The 19,216-nt window shown below is 42.2% G+C and overlaps 1 protein-coding gene across 2 annotated transcripts in view; it reads left to right on the forward strand.

Annotated features, from left to right (window-relative positions):
* CFAP58 (cilia and flagella associated protein 58) overlaps nt 1–19,216 on the forward strand; it is a 123,562-nt gene that overhangs the window by 26,530 nt on the left and 77,816 nt on the right. For both annotated transcript variants that reach the window (XM_066239191.1, XM_066239192.1), the window contains exons 8-9: nt 712–794; nt 5,830–6,021. In XM_066239191.1, coding sequence (XP_066095288.1) covers nt 712–794; nt 5,830–6,021 — 275 coding nt within the window. The remainder of the gene's footprint in view (nt 1–711; nt 795–5,829; nt 6,022–19,216) is intronic.

Raw genomic sequence — 19,216 nt, forward strand, 5'->3', positions numbered from 1 at the left:
TAAAAAGAGTAAGAACATGGGCCCTCGCCGGTTGGCTCAGTGGTAGAGCATCGGCTTGGTGTGCAGAGGTCCCGGGTTCGATTCCTGGCCAGGGCACACAGGAGAAGCGCCCATCTGCTTCTCCACCCCTCCCCCTCTCCTTCCTCTCTCTCTCTTCCCCTCCCTCAGCCAAGGCTCCATTGGAGCAAAAATGGCCTGGGCGCTGGGGATGGCTCCTTGGCCTCTGCCCCAGGCGCTAGAGTGGCTCTAGTAGCAACAGAGCGATGCCCCGGAGGGGCAGAGCATCGCCCCCTGGTGGGCAGAGTGTAGCCATTGGTGGGCGTGCCGGGTGGATCCCGGTCGGGCGCATGCGGGAGTCTGTCTGACTGACTCCGTTTCCAGCTTCAGAAAAATACAAAAAAAAAAAAAAAAAAAAAGAGTAAGAACATTTTGGAGTCAGAGAATCTGTGCTCCCAATCTCCGTGCTGTCAGTCACCTCTTGGCTGGAGACCCTTGGCTTGTGGCTTAATCACTCTGTGCCACAGTTTCCATCTGTTTAGTGAGACAGGCAGATCTAGCTCAGTTACAGTGAAGATTGCATAATAGTTAATAAACTAGTTTTATAGCTAAAGGTGAACATGTACAACAGTTTGTGTTATCACTGGCTTTGCCAGATTCTTTTTTTTTAGCTTGAGTCCATTTTTATTATTCTTTTTCTCCCTGGTGATTTAGAGGTGGAAGTTTCAAAGAAACAAGCAGAACTCGATAAAAAAGCCATGGACGAGCTTATGAGAGAAAGGGACATGTTAAATAAGGTGAGATTGTTACGGTGACACTGGTAAATAAATGTCTTTCTTTAGTGCTAGAATATCTGCCTGTAGCAGGTTATACGGGGAAACTCCGAGGCAAACAAAAATAGATTAGAATAAATAATAGTGCTCAATTTTCCTCTAAGCAGCTGTCTGCAATCCAGCTTTCACTATCTGAACTGAAATGCATTATTACCTGGAAGCACAGAGGTACGTGGGAGAATTATAATTATCATGTAAACTAGCAGGGATTTCAGAGTGTTTTGTGGATTCTATTTTTGATTTATTTTTTGTTTTTTACTGCTGATGTGTTATTTGGCATTTGAAACTGCCAAAGCTAATCAAAATATCTGAATCGATATCTATAATCTGAAACTTTTGCTGATCTAGAAAATATAGCTGACTGCTAATAAAATTTTAACTGGGAGGTGTTGGGTATAGGGATGACTGGTTGGTGATCTAAAGAGTCTCTAAACTTTGCATCCATCTTTTCAGGACTGTTGTATGTTTTGGGCTTTATTTTCAGCCCTTATTTCTCCTAGTCTTTGAGCTCAATATGGTCCAAAGCCAAGGGGCTGTGGGAGCCCCTTCATTCAAGGCAAGAACCCCCCCCACTCCCACCTCTTTCCTCTTCTTGCCCCTTCCAAAGGATTCATTCTATTAACAGTCACTCTTAAGAGATTAACTACTTTCAAGGATATAGTATAAACTTTCCTACTCAAGGATTGCCTGCAGCCTGACCAGGTGGTAGCACCGTGGATAGAGCGTTGGCCTGGGTCGCTGAGGACCCAGGATTGAAACCCCGAGGTCACCAGCTTGAGCGTGGGATCATAGACATGACCCCATGGTCTCTGGCTTGATCCCAAAGGTCATTGGCTTGAGCCCAAGGTCGCTGGCTTGAGCAAAGGGGTCACTTGCTCAGTTGGAGGCCCCCCCCCCATCAAGGTATAAATGAGAAAGCAATCCATGAACAACTAAGGTGCCGCAAATATGAGTTCATGCTTCTCATCTCTCTCCCTTTCTGTCTGTCTGTCCCTATCTGTCTCTCACTAAAAAAAAAAGCAACAAAAAAACAACTTGTCTTTCAGGGAGGAAGAAGTGATTGGCCAGGTGTAGAGCAGAGAGCCTGCTTCCTAAGAGACAGCCTGATGGCTTTTTGCCAAGACAGCTTCATCTCATCCCAGTAGAGACAGCCTGTATTTGTTCCTTCTGACTTTTCATGATTTGTTAGGTTTCCCAGAATTGAACAAATGTTAACAAAATAGAGTACTCTTTGGCTTCGAGTAGACTATTAGGGAATCTCAGGAAATAGATTAGATATTATTACATGCAGAACACTCCTTAGGAAAATCGTTGAATCTTTTTTAATAACCCTGGAAACTGCTCCTTTGTTCTGTAAATTTGTACATGTAATTCAGTATTATTGGATTTAGATTTTTAATTTACTTTTAACATATACAATGTTTTAGTCCATTGATATTTTATATACAGTGGTAAACAACCAATAGATTTTCTGCCATGATAGGACATGTAGCAGAACATTCATTTTACATTTATTTCTTTGATTTTACTAATATCAATTTCTCTCTTAGGGCAGGGCATACTTTTTTCTTTTCTGGCCACTGTATCTTTTCTTTTCTTTTTAAATTTTTTAAATTAATTTTACTAGGGTGACATCAATAAATCAGGGTACATATGTTCAAAGAAAACATTTCCAGGTTATCTTTTCGATCAATTATGTTGCATACCCATCACCCAAAGTCAGATTGTCCTCTGTCACCTTCTATCTAGTTTTCTTTGTGCCCCTCCCCCTCCTCCTTTCCTTCTCCCTCCCCCCCTCCCATAACCACCACACTCTTGTCAATGTCTCTTAGTCTCGTTTTTATGTCCCACCTACGTATGGAATAATGCAGTTCTTGGTTTTTTTCTGATTTACTTATTTCACTCTGTATAATGTTATCAAGATCCCACCATTTTGTTGTAAATGATCCAATGTCATCATTTCTTATGGCTGAGTAGTATTCCATAGTGTATATGTGCCACATCTTCTTTATTCAGTCTTCTATTGAAGGGCTTTTTTGTTGTTTCTATGTCTTGGCCAATGTGAACAATGCTGCAATGAACATGGGGTTGCATGTGTCTTTACATATCAATGTCTCTGAGTTTTTGGGGTATATACCCAGTAGAGGGATTGCTGGGTCATAAGGTAGTTCTATTTTCAGTTTTTTGAGGAACCACCATACTTTCTTCCATAATGGTTGTACTACTTTACATTCCCACCAACAGTGAATGAGGGTTTCTTTTTCTCCACAGCCTCTCCAATACTTGTTATTACCTGTCTTGTTAATAATAGCTAATCTAACAGGTGTGAGTGGTATCTCATTGCAGTTTTGATTTGCATTTCTCTAATAACTAATGAAGATGAGCATCTTTTCATATATCTGTTGGCCATTTGTATTTCTTCCTGGGAGAAGTGTCTGTTCATGTCCTCTTCCCATATTTTAAATTGGATTGTTTGTTTGTTTGTTGTTGAGTTTTATGAGTTCTTTGTGTATTTTGGATATTAGGCCCTTATCTGAGCTGTTGTTTGAAAATATCATTTCCCATTTTGTTGGCTGTCTGTTTATTTTGTTGTCAGTTTCTCTTGCTGAGCAAAAACTTCTTAGTCTGATGTGGTCCCATTCATTTATTTTCTGGCCACTGTATCTTTAGTGCCTACGAAGCACACGGCCCAACCCTCTGCAGATATGCAATCAACTTTTATTGATAATATATTCTTTCCCCACTGACGTGAAATACCACCTTCTTTGAATGAATGAGTGACATACTTTTGATAGCAGCAATGTTAATATATTTTGGTTCTTTCTGTGTCAGACTGAAATGGTTTTGTCTTTTACAGAGCAAATGTTTAACTCAATACTTGAAATCCAAATTGACCTTTTCTGTTTTCTACATTGTCACGTAAGCCAGGTTTCACGCGGTTATTTTGCCTGTTTATATTTCAGTGGTTTTCAGACTGGCTGCAGGTCTGATTGTTAGAGGTTGAGGAGGGACTACGAGATGTCTCATGGAATCCCAGAACTGATAGGATCTTGGCCTGGCATTCAGGGGATACCACTAGCCTCTGTCTCTCTACCACTAGACTTTGGCTGAGTTTTTGCTGTATTCCTCTCCTTCAGTGAAGATTGTCTTGCTCTGTTTCCCAATTCATGGGGCAGAAAATTGGCTATCATCAGTAGTTCCCAAGTTTATAGCTTCTACTGAGTTGCAAAAATTGAAAAGCCCAATTTCAAAAGTTGCCAAGAAGTGACATTTGGCCCCTTCAGCTATGGCCAGCGGAGCAGACTCTGTTGCATTGAGCATGGCGCCCAGACCGGCAGTGCTATTAACTCTGTGTTTCGAGGAGCAACCTGGCTCCTTGGGCAGCCAATGCAAGGGCTTTCCATTTCAGCATCAGAAATCACCAGAGCAGTTTTGTTTTTTTAACTGTAGGTGCCATCTATGGCTGTACCATTCTGATTGTGCCCTGTCTGTCTAAATGCAGGTGCCTGCGTACCACCCCAGATCTAATTAGAATCTCTCAAGTTGAGATATAGGCATCTGCATTAAAAAATTAGGTGAATTATTTTTTTATTGTGTTAAAATACACATAAGACAAAATTTACCATTAGTGACATTTAGTACATTAACAGTATGTACAACCATCACCACTATCTAGTTCCAGAATATTCTTGTTACCCCAAAAGGAGCCCTCGTTTTTTTTTTGTTTTTTTTGTTTGTATTTTTCTGAAGCTGGAAACGGGGAGAGACAGTCAGACAGACTCCCGCATGTGCCCGACAGGGATCCACCCGGCACGCCCACCAGGGGGCGATGCTCTGCCCACCAGGGGGCGATGCTCTGCCCCTCCGGGGCGTCGCTCTGCCGCAACCAGAGCCACTCTAGCACCTGGGGCAGAGGCCAGGGAGCCATCCCCAGCACCCGGGCCATCTTTGCTCCAATGGAGCCTCAGTTGCGGGAGGGGAAGAGAGAGACAGAGAGGAAGGAGAGGGGGAGAGGTGGAGAAGCAGATGGGCGCTTCTCCTGTGTGCCCTGGCCGGGAATCGAACCCGGGACTTCTGAACGCCAGGCCGACGCTCTACCACTGAGCCAACCGGCCAGGGCCTGGAGCCCTCGTTTTTGTTAAGCAGTTATCCCTCACTCCCCCCTCCTCCCACCCCTGGGGACTACTAATTTACTTTCTAGTTCTATGGATTTGACTATTCTGAATACTTATATAAATGGAATAATTTATATATGACCTTTTATATCTGACATCTTTCACTCAGCATTATTTTTCTAATCTTCTATCATGTTGTGTATCGATAGTGTATTCCTTTTTATGGCTGAATAATATTCCACTGTATAGATATATCACATTTCCATGATCTCTTCATCAGTTGATGGATATTTGGGTTGTTTCTGTCTTTGGGCTTTTGTGAATAGAGCTATTATTCATGTACAGTATTTTGTTTGAACACCTGTTTTAGATTCTTTTAGCTGTATACCCAGGGATGAAATTGTTGGATTATATGTTAACTCTAGGTATCTTCATTTTTAATGAACTGATTTTATTTTATTTTGTAGTCAAAATCCTGTTACATGATTAGGTTCAGTTCTAAGCTCATAAGAAAAAGACTAGAGCTGGAATGGAGGTTGATTTTGGGGTCAGCCAGCCCTCGATTCAGATTCTGGCTCTGCCATTCATTCCCTTATTGTATGAACTTGTAGGCAAGTAGCTTAACTTCTCAGTCTGTTTCCTGGGAGCAACATAGTGTCTACTTCCTAGAGATGTGTGGTGACTCAGTGCATTTATATGAGTTTAGAGTTTCTTGTGCAAAATTAACACAACACACTCTTGATAAGCTATAGAGAATATAGTGGTCTTGACTCATCTTGAAAACAATGCATCAAATTATTTTAGAGTTGAGGCAGGGGACAAATTTAACCCCAAATTCCCAAATGTTTTGAGTAATGGCGACGCTCTATTGCCCTTGTTTGTAGAATATGCTGAAAGCAATACACACAACCCAGAAACAGATAGACCTAGTAAAGCTCCACGAACAGTCCAAAAGGAGCCTGGAAGAAGAAATCCACAACTACAAAGAGGAGGCTCAGAAGCAGAGAAAGATCATCTTCCAACTGGAAAAGGACAGAGATCGGTACATCAATGAAACCAGTGACCTTACCCAAAAGGTAAGCCACTCCTTGATGATGCGGGTGAGGGAGCGTATCCTTTCCGATTGTCACATTTCTGATGGTCACATTGTTGCAAAGATGACTTATTCAGATTTCAGCCTGTGGTTTGCATCATTTAAGAGGAATGGTGTTGCCTGTTGAAGAGCTGTCCCAGAGCTGATCCTAGGCTGAAGAGTGAAATGGGCAAGGTTAATGTTCGGTGATCTCAGTTTCCCCTTTCTGGAACCTATCCTAATTTCTGGGTTCTCCATCTTCCCTGTTGCCCTACTGAGAAAAGCATCTAATTGAATGACCTCACACTAAGAGACAAGTAAATACTGTCATCAACCAAGTGTGTATGTAACACATCCAAAGAGCATTTTTATTTTATAATTATGGTGAACCTAAAGTTTCACCAGTGATGGAAATCCTCCCGCTGCGTAGCTGAGTTTCAGACTCTACTTCTCAAAAACTGCTTATAGGGGAAAAGGCTCGGGCAGTATTTTAAAGAATGACTGCAGGGATTTGGATTTTACTTAAACCAGCTGTCTCAGAACACTGCTGGCCTTAAGCATGAGTGATTAAACTAGTATTGTTTTTGGTGCGTACACAGATGGCAATGAACAGTGGTTTCAGGGTGGGGGAGGCTGGGGAAGGAAGAAAAGTTTTTAGCTGTGAGGCTGAGAAGAGTTTTGGTGAAAAGACTCATTTAATGAGACCCCCACACCCCCAGCAAAGTAATTTCTGTTATGATTGCATAGCCCTTTCTTCCATCTCCTCAGTGAAACCTGCAGTAAATTCCACAGTGTTTACTGATGCTCTTGTATGTTTAAGTTTTGCTTTGTTTGTTTGTTTTTGGAGTGGACTTTCTAGGGGGACAGCCAACATTTGAGTTATAAACATAAAGGAAGTGGGAAACAAGCTTTATAGCTTCATACCATTTAGGCTAAATACATGCTGAGCAGGTATTTGCAAAATATAAGTTCAGAGAAACACAAATGCCTACGGTCCGTCTAACTCAGGGGTAGTCAACCTTTTTTATACCTACCGCCCACTTCTGTATCTCTGTTAGCAGTAAAACTTTCTAACCGCCCACCGGTTCCACAGTAATGGTGATTTATAAAGTAGGGAAGTAGCTTCACTTTATAAAATTTATAAAGCAGAGTTATAACAAGTTAAAGCATATATTTATAATAATAATTACTTACCAAGTACTTTATGTCAGATTTTCGCTAAGTTTGGCAGAATAAATCTTTATAAAACAACTTACTATAGCTAAATCTATCTTTTTATTTATACTTTGGTTGCTTCATTACCACCCACCATGAAAGCTGGAACGTCCAACTAGTGGGCGGTAAGGACCAGGTTGACTACCACTGCTCTAACTCCAAGTCAATTTCATACCCCCAATTGGGAGCCATTGGAATTCAGCATATTTCACTCTGACTTAATTATCTAAAAGTTCCCTTGATAGATTTGCTGACTCTAAGAGGACTAGTTGCCAGTTCAGGCATTTGTATTCTCTAGCTTGGGCTAGTCCATTAGCCTCTGTATCAGTCAGCTAAAGCTGTAAACAAATAACCCTCAAATCTCAGGGGGTTATAGCACCACAGATCTATTTTGGCTCACAAGGATGACCTTTGAGGGTCAGCTGCAGCCCTGCTTCACGTCCTCTTCACTCCAGTCTGATCCTGTTGGGATGTGCTGGCCTCTTCAGAGGGAAGCCACGTAACAGTGGACCTCCATGATGCTTTCAGAGCTTCTGCTGGCAAGGGAAGGGCTCAGGGCCTGCCACTCATCCTTCACTGGCCAAAGAAAATCACATGGGGAAACCTGGTCATACTCCCTGGACAGGAGTGAGATCATCCTAAAAGAGGGAACTACTGGGTGAGACAGCGAAGATATGTGAACATATAATCTGTTGCAGCCTGCTACTGCTCCTTTCTGAAAATCAGTCTCTCGCCATTCCTGACTGCCATCACATGATCAGAGCTAACTGTTAAAAAGGCCAGTGTGGTCTTATAATTATTTCTGGCCTTACCAACCTTTGTTACCTCTCAGCCACCTGGGGCAAGTGCTTCCTGACATTTTTTTTTGCATCACAGCACATGTAGAAAAGAACAGGTCTACAGCATGTGGGAATAAGGAGGATGGGACTGTTAAGGGCTGGAGGGGAGCAACTCAGGGATGCTAGCTGCCCGGGTCCCACCTCAGTTGGCTATCTGGTGGGTAGAGTGAATCAGTATTTTTGTATATACCTGTCACTCATGTAAGACAGCAATCAGTATATTCTGACTTAAAAGACAGCGTCCAAGGTCTTTGTTCTTCTTGGAAAGTCCTTCTTTCCTTCACTGCATGGAAAACTCATTCATTCTTCAATACCCAGCTCAAATGTTCATCTCTGGGGTCAAGTCTGCTCTGACTCCCTAGGCAAAGTGAGTCACTTCCTACTTTATGAATTTGTTTATATCTCTGGAATGTCAGTCATCATCTTCTAGTATAAGCATATATTTGCATATTTGTTTTCCCCACTTTGCGGTGAGCTCTTAGGAGCAAAAACTTTAACTCATTTATTTTTCTTTTCTTTTTTTTTTTTTTTTTTTTTTGCATTTTTCTGAAGCTGGAAACAGGGAGAGACAGTCAGAGAGACTCCCGCATGCGCCTGACCGGGATCTACCCGGCACGCCCACCAGGGGCGATGCTCTGCCCACCAGGGGGCGATGCTCTGCCCATCCTGGGCATCGCCATGTTGCGACCAGAGCCACTCTAGCGCCTGAGGCAGAGGCCACAGAGCCATCCCCAGCGCCCGGGCCATCTTTGCTCCAATGGAGCCTTGGCTGCGGGAGGGGAAGAGAGAGACAGAGAGGAAGGCGCAGTGGAGGGGTGGAGAAGCAAATGGGCGCTTCTCCTGTGTGCCCTGGCCAGGAATCGAACCCGGGTCCTCCGCACGCTAGGCCGACGTCATTTATTTTTCACTTCCAGCATGCTGGTAAATAGTAAGCACTGAAAAAGTGTTTGCTAACTAATGGATGGATGATGTGTGATGAGAAGGATGCTGTCACTGATTTTAGTGTAGAATGGTATGTTTTTCTCTCTTTCTTTGTAAAGGAGAGATAACAGTACCAAGTTTTGCTGGTAACTGTTTTTCACAAGTTTTCTGATGTCTAACTACTCAAGATTATATAAAGATTATATAATGTTTCACCTAAACAATTTAAACAATTTAAAATATACTTATCACTTATGATTTTTCCATCTCTTAACCTCTGACAGCATATATCAGTTGCTATAGCAACTTGTGTCATCTCTGGGCTTCTTATCAAGGACATTTACGTCTTTTTGCTCCTTCTCATATTTCTGTCTCTTTTTCCTCTGTCTCTCTGTCATACACACACACACACACACACCTAGCCCTTATTTCCGAACAGAAAGTTACCTTTTGTGCATTCTATTTATAGGGAGTTGAGGAATAATATCAGGGTATGAGGGGAGTCTCATGAAGCTGATATTTTCATCTACATCTAGAGCATACATTGTTCCAAGTTTATCCTTTAGATCCAGCAATTTCTTTAAAAACTGAATCTATGAAAAATAAGAAATGCAAAGATTTCTATGAAAGGATATTCTTCAAGATAAATTGTGCCACACTTATTTGATACAAAATTATGTACCATTAAAACCACATGTTTGGCCCCGGGCTGGCTGGCTCGGTTGATTAGAGCACTGTCCCGAAGTGCAGAGGTCACCAGTTTGATCCCCAGTCAGGGAACTTATAGGAACGGATCGATGTTCCTGTCTCACTCTCTCCCTTCCGCTCTCTCTAAAATCAATAAAACAAACAAACAAGCAAACAAAACCCATGTGTTTGAAAAACATTTTTTAAAATGGGGTACATGTTCACAATATGAATCTGATAAAAAAAAACTGCAAAATTATACAGGGTGGGGCAAAAGTAGGCTTACGGTTGTTTGTATGGCAAATAATAAAATAATTAATAATAATACAAGAGTAAACTCTGTGTTTTGCATATTCACAACTTTAAACCTACTTTTGCCCCACACTGTATATGTGGTTTGACCCCAATTACACCTTTGTGCATAGGAAATAGATTGGAGTGGTTGTGAGGATTAAGTAAGGTATATTTATTATTATTATTTAGAATAATCTTTGGCACATAGTAAACGTTCCATAAATACACAAGTAAGTAAGTAAGTAAATTGTTGGTAAATAGTCCAGAGTTATGTTTTTTTTTTTTTTGTATTTTTCTGAAGCTGGAAACGGGGAGAGACAGTCAGACAGACTCCCGCATGCGCCCGACCGGGATCCACCTGGCACGCCCACCAGGGGCTCCGCTCTGCCCACCAGGGGGCGATGCTCTGCCCCTCTGGGGCGTCGCTCTGCCGCGACCAGAGCCACTCTAGCGCCTGGGGCAGAGGCCAAGGAGCCATCCCCAGCGCCAGGGCCATCTTTGCTCCAATGGAGCCTTGGCTGCGGCAGGGAAAGAGAGAGACAGAGAGGAAGAAGGGGGGGTGGAGAAGCAAATGGGCGCTTCTCCTATGTGCCCTGGCCGGGAATCGAACCCGGGTCTCCCGCACGCCAGGCCAACGCTCTACCGCTGAGCCAACCGGCCAGGGCCCAGAGTTATGTTTTAAGGTGGCATTTGAGTATAGCTTTCTCAGCCTCTTATTAAATGTCGGTAAGGTGCAGACCTAGGTAACAACTTTTAACGGCATCAAACACTAAGGCTGACGTAAAGCCTGATGTGGAATGGATGAGAATTTTAAAGCCAACATAGGTGAGTTGAGAAAAATCTACCTGAACCTCAACTCTCAGTTCCTTGAATTTGCTTCACAAAAGAGAGCACCCAAGGAGATCTAGGAAGATCCTGCAGAACTCTCCTACCCCCTCTTCCCTGACTCAGTATCTGTATTGGCCAGCAAACTCCTGCATTCCCACTGGTCAGCTGTCTATCCAGCTGGTCAGGCAATTACGGCAAACCCAAAGAACAATTGGGAAGGCAGTGTGAACGGGCAGCTGCCCAGTGCACTCTGAGGATGGTGGCTTAGGGATTTGGCAGGCAGAGAGAATCACTCCTGAAAGTGCCACACACTAAGAGATAGTTTTCCATAGGCTACATCAGCTCAGAGTGATAAAGAGTAAGCCTGTGGGCCTGGACCTCCAACAGTATCCCTAAATGGAAGAGTACTAGGGACTGGAAAGTGGATGGGGCCCTGCACACCACTGTGTTTTCCACCTGTAGTTTTTTTTTTGTTGTTGTTGTTTTTTGCATTTTTCTGAAGCTGGAAACAGGGAGAGACAGTCAGACTCCCGCATGCGCCCGACCGGGATCCACCCGGCACACCCACCAGGGGTGATGCTCTGCCCATCCCGGGCATCGCCATGTTGCGACCAGAGCCACTCTAGTGCCTGAGGCAGAGGCCACAGAGCCATCCCCAGCGCCCGGGCCATCTTTGCTCCAATGGAGCCTTGGCTGCGGGAGGGGAAGAGAGAGACAGAGAGGAAGGCGCGGCGGAGGGGTGGAGAAGCAAATGGGCGCTTCTCCTGTGTGCCCTGGCCGGGAATCGAACCCGGGTCCTCCGCACGCTAGGCCGACGCACTACCGCTGAGCCAACCGGCCAGGGCTCCACCTGTAGTTTTGAAAGTAGACTCCAGCACCATCCTGTGATACTAAAAGTTGGACCTACCTTAACAGAGCTACTCCTTGGGTGCAATAAATCCTACCCTGCTCAAAGATGAATAAGGAAAAAGCAGGTTAATGGCACCTGTGGAAAAATATGCCTTTGAACCACAGAAAGAGAATGGCTTCTGGAGGCCCCAGGGTAAAAGCCTGGCTCTGAAAATTCCTCTATGGGAAGATCTTCAGGTTGAACCCTTTGAAATAACCATTTTCATAGGGGAAAAACAGTTGACGCTTGGTGATTTCATAAGGCCCAACCTAACAGAGCAAATGCAGAGAAAAGGTTTGGCTTCCTCCAAGTGTATAAATATACAAAAATTAGTGTCGGGTTTCCCCTAATGTAATAATGAATAGTGTTTGTTTAGCAAAACACCTTGATCCTTGCATTGATTTGAAAGGTGAGTCCCAATGAACCAGAGTAAAACCAAGGAAAGTAAAAAAAGTAACAGAGATTGGGGAGGAGAGGGAATGTGGTGAACAGGAAATAGGGAAGTGATTTGAAAAGATGAAAGAGGAGAGCAGACAACACAAACATGAAAGCAGTAGGTTGGGCTCTTCCAGAAGAGAGGACCCGTGGGGAGTTCCCGGAGGTACGCCCCACACTCCTTGATTTTAAGTTCCTCACTGAACCTCAGACCTTCAGTGACAGTCTGATACATCCCTGCTGTGGCCGGATTGCACTTTGGAGGGGGGCAGGCATGGGGTGGTGGTGGGAGCGGGAGTGAGGTAGCAAACACATCCCAGAAAGGGGACAGAATGCAAGAAACAGGAAATTAAAGCCATAATCAATAGGGGAAAAATATAATTCCGCCCCCCATTCTTGATATTTTAGGTGGATGTTGGGTTTCCTAGCTTACAGAATGGGGATTCTAGACTTTTTGTTGTCATTGTTAAGGACAGGGTGCTGCCAGTAGGACACAGGACTACTATCTGGGTTGCAAGTCCAAGGTGACATCACCTCCAGGGTAAAGCAAAGATGAAACAAAAAGAGAGAGATGGACAAAATAAGGAACAGTTGTAAAGAGACTGAAAGCAAACAAACAAAACGAAAACAACGATGGATTTAAAATCCCCATTGGAGTGAGTGAAGAACAGAGTTGATGTGTGGAAATGGACCATGGAGTGCACACTTGAGTAGTACTTCTGGAATGTAGAGGGAGAAAAATTCAAGATGAAAATGATTAAAGAGAAGATGAGAGATAAGAAGTCAGGGACTAGAAACCAGTTTACAACAGCTGGTCTCTGACAGTGGAGTTGAGGCCCACATCGGAGATGGAATGGGGAAATACAGTGTGTCCGTAAAGTCCTGGTGCACTTTCGACCGGTCACTGGAAAGAAACAAAAGACGATAGAAATGTGAAATCTGCACCAAATAAAAGGAAAACTCTCCCAGTTTCATACTTATTCAGTGCGGTTCGATGTGGGCTCATGCACAGATTTTTTAGGGCTCCTTAGGGAGCTATCCTGTATAGCCTCTACAGACTCGTCACTGACTGATGGCCTACCAGAACGGGGTTTCTCCACCAAACTGCCGGTTTCCTTCAACTGCTTATCCCACCGAGTAATGTTATTCCTACGTGGTGGTGCTTCGTTATAAATATGCTGATATTCACATTGCACTTTGGTCACGGATTCGAATTTAGTGAGCCACAGAACATACTGAACTTTTCTCTGTACCGTCCACATCTTGACTGGCATGGCCGTGGGCTGCTCCACTGTATACATGGTGTTATGTCATCATCTGCGCATGCGCACATGCTGCCACATCATCCTACAGAAACTGGGAGGGTTTTCCTTTTATTTGGTGCAGATTTCACATTTCTATCGTCTTTTGTTGCTTTCCTGTGACCGGTCAAGAGTGCATCATGACTTTATGGACACACTGTATTTTCTGGAGATGATAGGATTCCTGTGCATGCAGCTCGACCACGTTCCAGGCAAAGTTGGTGACAGGAGAACGTCACAGAGACTTGCCCAGGAAGAAAGGTGTGTGTGTGTGTGTGTTGTTTTATCTACAGTGATGAAGGTATTCTCTGAGAATTAGGCAAGAAGATAAAGCAGAAGCCTAGTTGCTTTTTTAAAATTTTAATAGAAATAAGAGTGAAAGGAAATATACCAACATATGAATAGTGGCTATATCTGGGTGGCACGGATACAGATTGTTTTAATTTCTCCCTTTTGTGCTTCTTATATGTAGAGATTTTTCTAAAATGATTATGTATTACTTTAGTATCCTTCTTCTGCCCCAAAAAGAACAAATAAAATTATTAATAAAAATTTGCCCTTCCTTCAAGGACCCAAAATCATATCCCACTTTTCCCAAAGAGCTTTATTGAAAGTCGTCTCTAACTGCTCCGTACCTGGCCCCCTGTCTGGCAGTGAGGAACTCCTGTGTGAACTTACCGATACTTGTGTGTCTGCCTTGCTCTACTTACAAGCTCCTTGAGGACAGACTTATTTGCTAAATAGGGATGTACTGAAATATTTTTGAAAGAATGAATGAAAAGCATAATTAGATGTATGAATTAAGTGGTCAAAGACTTACGGTACTTTTAGGTGCCTATAGGAACTTCTTCAATAATATGCTTATCACCATGGGTCTGCCCTCCCTTTATTTTTTATTTTTTTATTTATTTATTTATTTTTATTTCTTTATTTTTACAGGGACAGAGAGAGAGAGTCAGAGAGAGGGATAGATAGGATCAAACAGGCAGGAACGGAGAGAGATGAGAAGCATCAATCATCAGTTTCTCGTTGCGCGTTGCGACTTCTTAGTTGTTCATTGATTGCTTTCTCACATGTGCCTTGACCGTGGGCCTTCAGCAGACCGAGTAATCCCCTGCTGGAGCCAGCGGCCTTGGGTCCAAGCTGGTGAGCTCTTCACTCAAGCCAGATGAGCCCGCGCTCAAGCTGGCGACCTCGGGGTCTCGAACCTGGATCCTTCCGCATCCCAGTCCGACGCTCTAGCCACTGCGCCACCACCTGGTCAGGCTGCCCTCCCTTTAAATCTAATACATGTTGCCATGATAGACAATGCTACTGAATTATACTCAGCTATTTTAGGTGTGAGTGACTTCTGGAATGGTCTCTTCTTTCTTTTGGGCTACAAAAACAGTATCAACATTTGCCTTCTGTGTGTGTTTGTGTGTGTGTGTGTAGAGAAAGAAAGGTAAAATCTAGATGCTGAAAGCCCAACATTACATTTTATTAATTTAACTTGGCACTCGCAAAAGAGAAAGAAGATCCCCTTTTGTGCCGTAATTGGAATGCTCAGAATCCCAAACCTTTTCTTATGTGTTTGTCAGTCAACATTTGCTATAGTCTTGCTGCATAGTAAACAACCACCGAATCTTACTGGCATGCCAATAGAAGCACTTGTTTCTCATACCAACAGTTGCCCAGGTGGTCAGAGGATCTAAGCTGGGCTTACTCAGGTTTGACACAGGGCTGGGGCTCCGGTTCAGTTTTGCTCTATATGTTTCTCATCCTCCAGGATCTGTTGTATTCTCATGGAGAAAAGCAGGAATGTGAAGGACAAACCCAACAGCACAGGACATTTCGTAGCTCTCTACTTGCCTAATGTTCTCTGACATCCCATTGGCTCTGGCAAGTCACATGCCCAGTCCTAACCTCAAAAGCAAGGGGAACGAGACTCCTTCCATGGAGTGGGGGGCAGGGAGTGGAAGTGAATATTTGTGGAGCCATAAAATAATCTACTGCAGTGTTTCAGCACTTTTTATCCTCATGGTTTTTCTTCTGCTGCTCTCTAAACTTCCCTCTTCGGATAAATTAAGAGACATCAGATATGGCATTATAAATGGAGGTCTGCCATATCATATCTACTCTGCTTCTGAACTGTTACAAATTCTAGGTAGAGCCATTTCTAGTTAATGGTTAAACCTGAGGGGCATTTCCCACATTCTGTACTTGGTCCATTTTAGGATCCCTCCTATTCTATTTAAATTTTAAACTTCTGGACTTTTCCTCCCAGACACCTGACATGCCCCAGAGCAGTCTTTCACAATGAATTCCCTACTTAAAAGTTTCTTAGCTCTCTGCTTATTTTCCTATAAGAGTGCCAAGCAAACCTCTTATAGACAGAGGTCCCAAGGAATGAATAGTAATGTGCTTTCAAGGACTTAGAAGTAAGTGAGGAAAGCCAAAGATCAAAGAAAGACTGTTCACTGAATGGGCACTTCAGAACGAAAGGAAGCTCCTGTTTCTTTGATATTTATTTGAAGTTTTATACAGAGTGTCTTTAATAGGCTAGAACCCTGAAGAAGAGCTTCTAGGGCCAGATACAAATTAGCAGCTTTTTGTGTTATAATAAAAGAAGTGAAGTTTGAATCACTGTTTTCCTGCAGAACTGAATTTGAACCATAAAAAATTAAACTGATTTGTTAAGTACTGATAATACAGTATGACATAATGTTAACCTATCATGATATTCTGTTAACATTTATTAAATGATTAGATTATGATATGCGAGACACCTATATGGTGGCATAAGTATGCATTTTCTCACTCAGATCCTCATAATGACCCTCTGAGGTAGATATCATTATATCACTCATTATATTGATATAATGTAATATGTTACTGAAAACCAGAAATATAGATCTGCTGTTATACATTTAAGATAGAGGATAGAATAAAAAAGCAAGAAAAACAACACTTAAAATTTCACATGCCTGGGCACCTAGGTTCTTTTATTCGGAGTGAGTTTTCTAGTTTCATGATGAAGGTAAAGGCACTGTCAGCATTCAAACCAATGACATTGAATCAGAAAAACTTATCTGAGCGATTATTGCACTAATATTTCATCAAATGCAAGTTAACGGGATCCAAATTCAGTAACCTACTTTCTTAGCCTGACTCCATCCATATGATGTTTTGACTTAGGTGGCCGCTTTCTGGCATATGTTATTGATTTCAATCTCAGTCTTATTTCTATTGGCAGATTGTTTTAACAGAAAAGGAGAAGGCAGGAGTAGTTTATAAACGGGGACTGTGCCCTGAGACTGCACTGTAAGCATTTTCTGAGCTTTTCCAAGGAGGGCCTACCAATGCTGGGAGCTCCAACTCTCCAGCTGTAATAAAACTTTCTATATTTGGGTGTGATTTATCTCATGAGTTGGTTTGAGGTATCTGAAGTGCAATCAATTAATTAAACTCCAGCCCCAGAGCTGAGAAACCATTCTCTGATAAACCATTTTTTAACAGGGGGACATTTTGCTGATGGAAGGTTTTGCTCCTACTTAACACCCCACACTTGTAATGAATTTTCAGGACTGGAACTTCTTTGTGACATTGCTTTGAATGACTTCTGTCAAAACAAATTGGTTCCCAACAAACAGAACCAAACGGCTTGTGAATTGTCTTTTCCCTTGGTTTCAATATTTTTTTTTTTGGTTTTCATTTAAGTTGAATGCCTTTGACCTTCTTGGTATCATGATGGGTTCTCATTACTCCCAGCTTCAAGAATGCAGAAGCAAAATTGTGATTTTATGCACTGTTGTACTGTTGTTGCGGAGAGATGGACCCTGCTAGTTGGTTGCCCCTCAAAGAAGTGCCCTTGGCTGCATCCTTTCTCTGGAGCATTCTTCTGTCTGTGCAAAGAATTATGCTTGTTATAACATCTCTCAGAGTGATTGAAGGGTTTTTTTCCTTTTTCTCTGACGTGCTGCTTGATATTCTGAGTGCTGATTATACAGTTCAAAGTATCTTCCATCTATTCATTTCACTGACCCCAAAGAGGGTGATTGTGTTCATAGAAAGATCAAATTTTAGGCCAAGATAGTGTCTTTCTTTTAAAAAAAAATCAAGAAAATAACAGATCCAGTCGTGGATACCTTATTCAGGTATCACATTCATTTCATTTTAGTTACTAGGGGGTCATATCTTGAAAGGCCACCTGCCACTCGTTTTAAGGAATCTATTAATAGATATGGATCAAAGACACGATGAATGGGTTTTCTTTTCATTTCAGATCTGCCCACATGCCTTTTCCCCAGACCTTCTTGTCTTCTAATTTTGTTCTTTCCAAGCCCTCCAAGCCCATTTACCACCGAATCTGTATATATTCCAACTTTGGGCCATTTTCTTTCTACACAAAGTGATGATTGCAAACAATAATAATAAAATAGTAAAAACATACAAAAATATGTTGTACAACTCTAGCCACATAAATTTAAAAAGTTGGTTGAAACAGACAATTCTTTCAAATATTTGTATGTACATCAAGGTTTGACTCAAGAAGAAGTAGAAAATGTAGAAAGATCAGCAAGTAGAGATGCCACCAAAAAAAGTGGAGAGACACTTAGCTCCAACATTGTTCCTGAGGGCCTAATGATTATAGAATTGAGTTTCTTCAGACTTTTGAGAATCAGATAATTCTCAGGCTATAAAATATTTTTTCTTTTGTTAATTTAGAAAAAGTGCTGTTCATGTACTTTGTGTTCTTTGGGGTGATATCGATTGGCATTGCTGTTCTGACACCACCCGTGCTTTCTGCAGTGATGACGAATAAAGAGCACAGACCTAGGAGAGAACTTGGGGCCCGAGGTTGGAATGGGCGAGGAATAAGAAAGCAGAAGCAATTCCCACAAATTACGTAAATCCCAAATATGAACGGCTTCAGTAAGATGGGTAGGACCCTCCTCAGATCCATTAACCTTCCAATGTTTGAGTTTCTCATAACACTCTGTGTATCTCAGTTTACTAGTGGTATCCATTCCTTGATTATCCATTTTATGGTTGAGTCCTTCACTAGAGGTGAGCTTGAGAGCAGGAAATGGTCTTCCTCTTCTTTACATCTCTAATGCTTTCACGGTGCCTGCTGTAGATAAGTCTTCAATACATGTTCATTGGGGAATGATTAAATGGGTGAGTGAATGACTAAATCAATTGAGAGGGACTCCATTTATTTCTTGCAACTAGCATAAACCTTGATTTTAAAATAGAGCCAAAAAGGAAAGTGATAGACTTAGATCATTTATGAAGATGTATGCAGAATCCCGAATGAAATTCTAGCAAACTAAATTCAACAGTACATTAAAAGAATCACCCAGTATGACCAAAGAGACTTTATCCTGAAACTGCAAGGAGAGTTTTCTATTAAGGAAACTATTGCTGGTGATATGGAAACGTAAAGTGTTAACAGCCATTTCGGAAAGCAATCTAGCAATATCTATTAAAGTTTAGAAAGATAGATATCTTCTGAGCCAGTCATAGCTACTCCTGGGAATCCATCCCAACAGAAGTGAAAGCACAGGTGAAATAAGTAAAAGGACATATGTACTAAAATGTTTATTGTGGCATGGTTCAGAGTAGTGGAAAAATGGAAACCAAGCTAATGCTCGTCAGAGGGGAGAGCTGAGCATATGATGATACACACACACTGTATGGCATTACACCGCCTTTAAAGAGAATGAGTTAGAGCTCCTCCACCGGATTTCCACAAAGTATTATTGACTGATAAAAAGCAAGGTGCATAAAAAGTATAGATAAGAAAAT

The sequence above is a fragment of the Saccopteryx bilineata genome, chromosome 7 (genome assembly GCF_036850765.1).
Source record: "Saccopteryx bilineata isolate mSacBil1 chromosome 7, mSacBil1_pri_phased_curated, whole genome shotgun sequence".
NCBI classification, from domain to species: Eukaryota; Metazoa; Chordata; class Mammalia; order Chiroptera; family Emballonuridae; genus Saccopteryx; species Saccopteryx bilineata.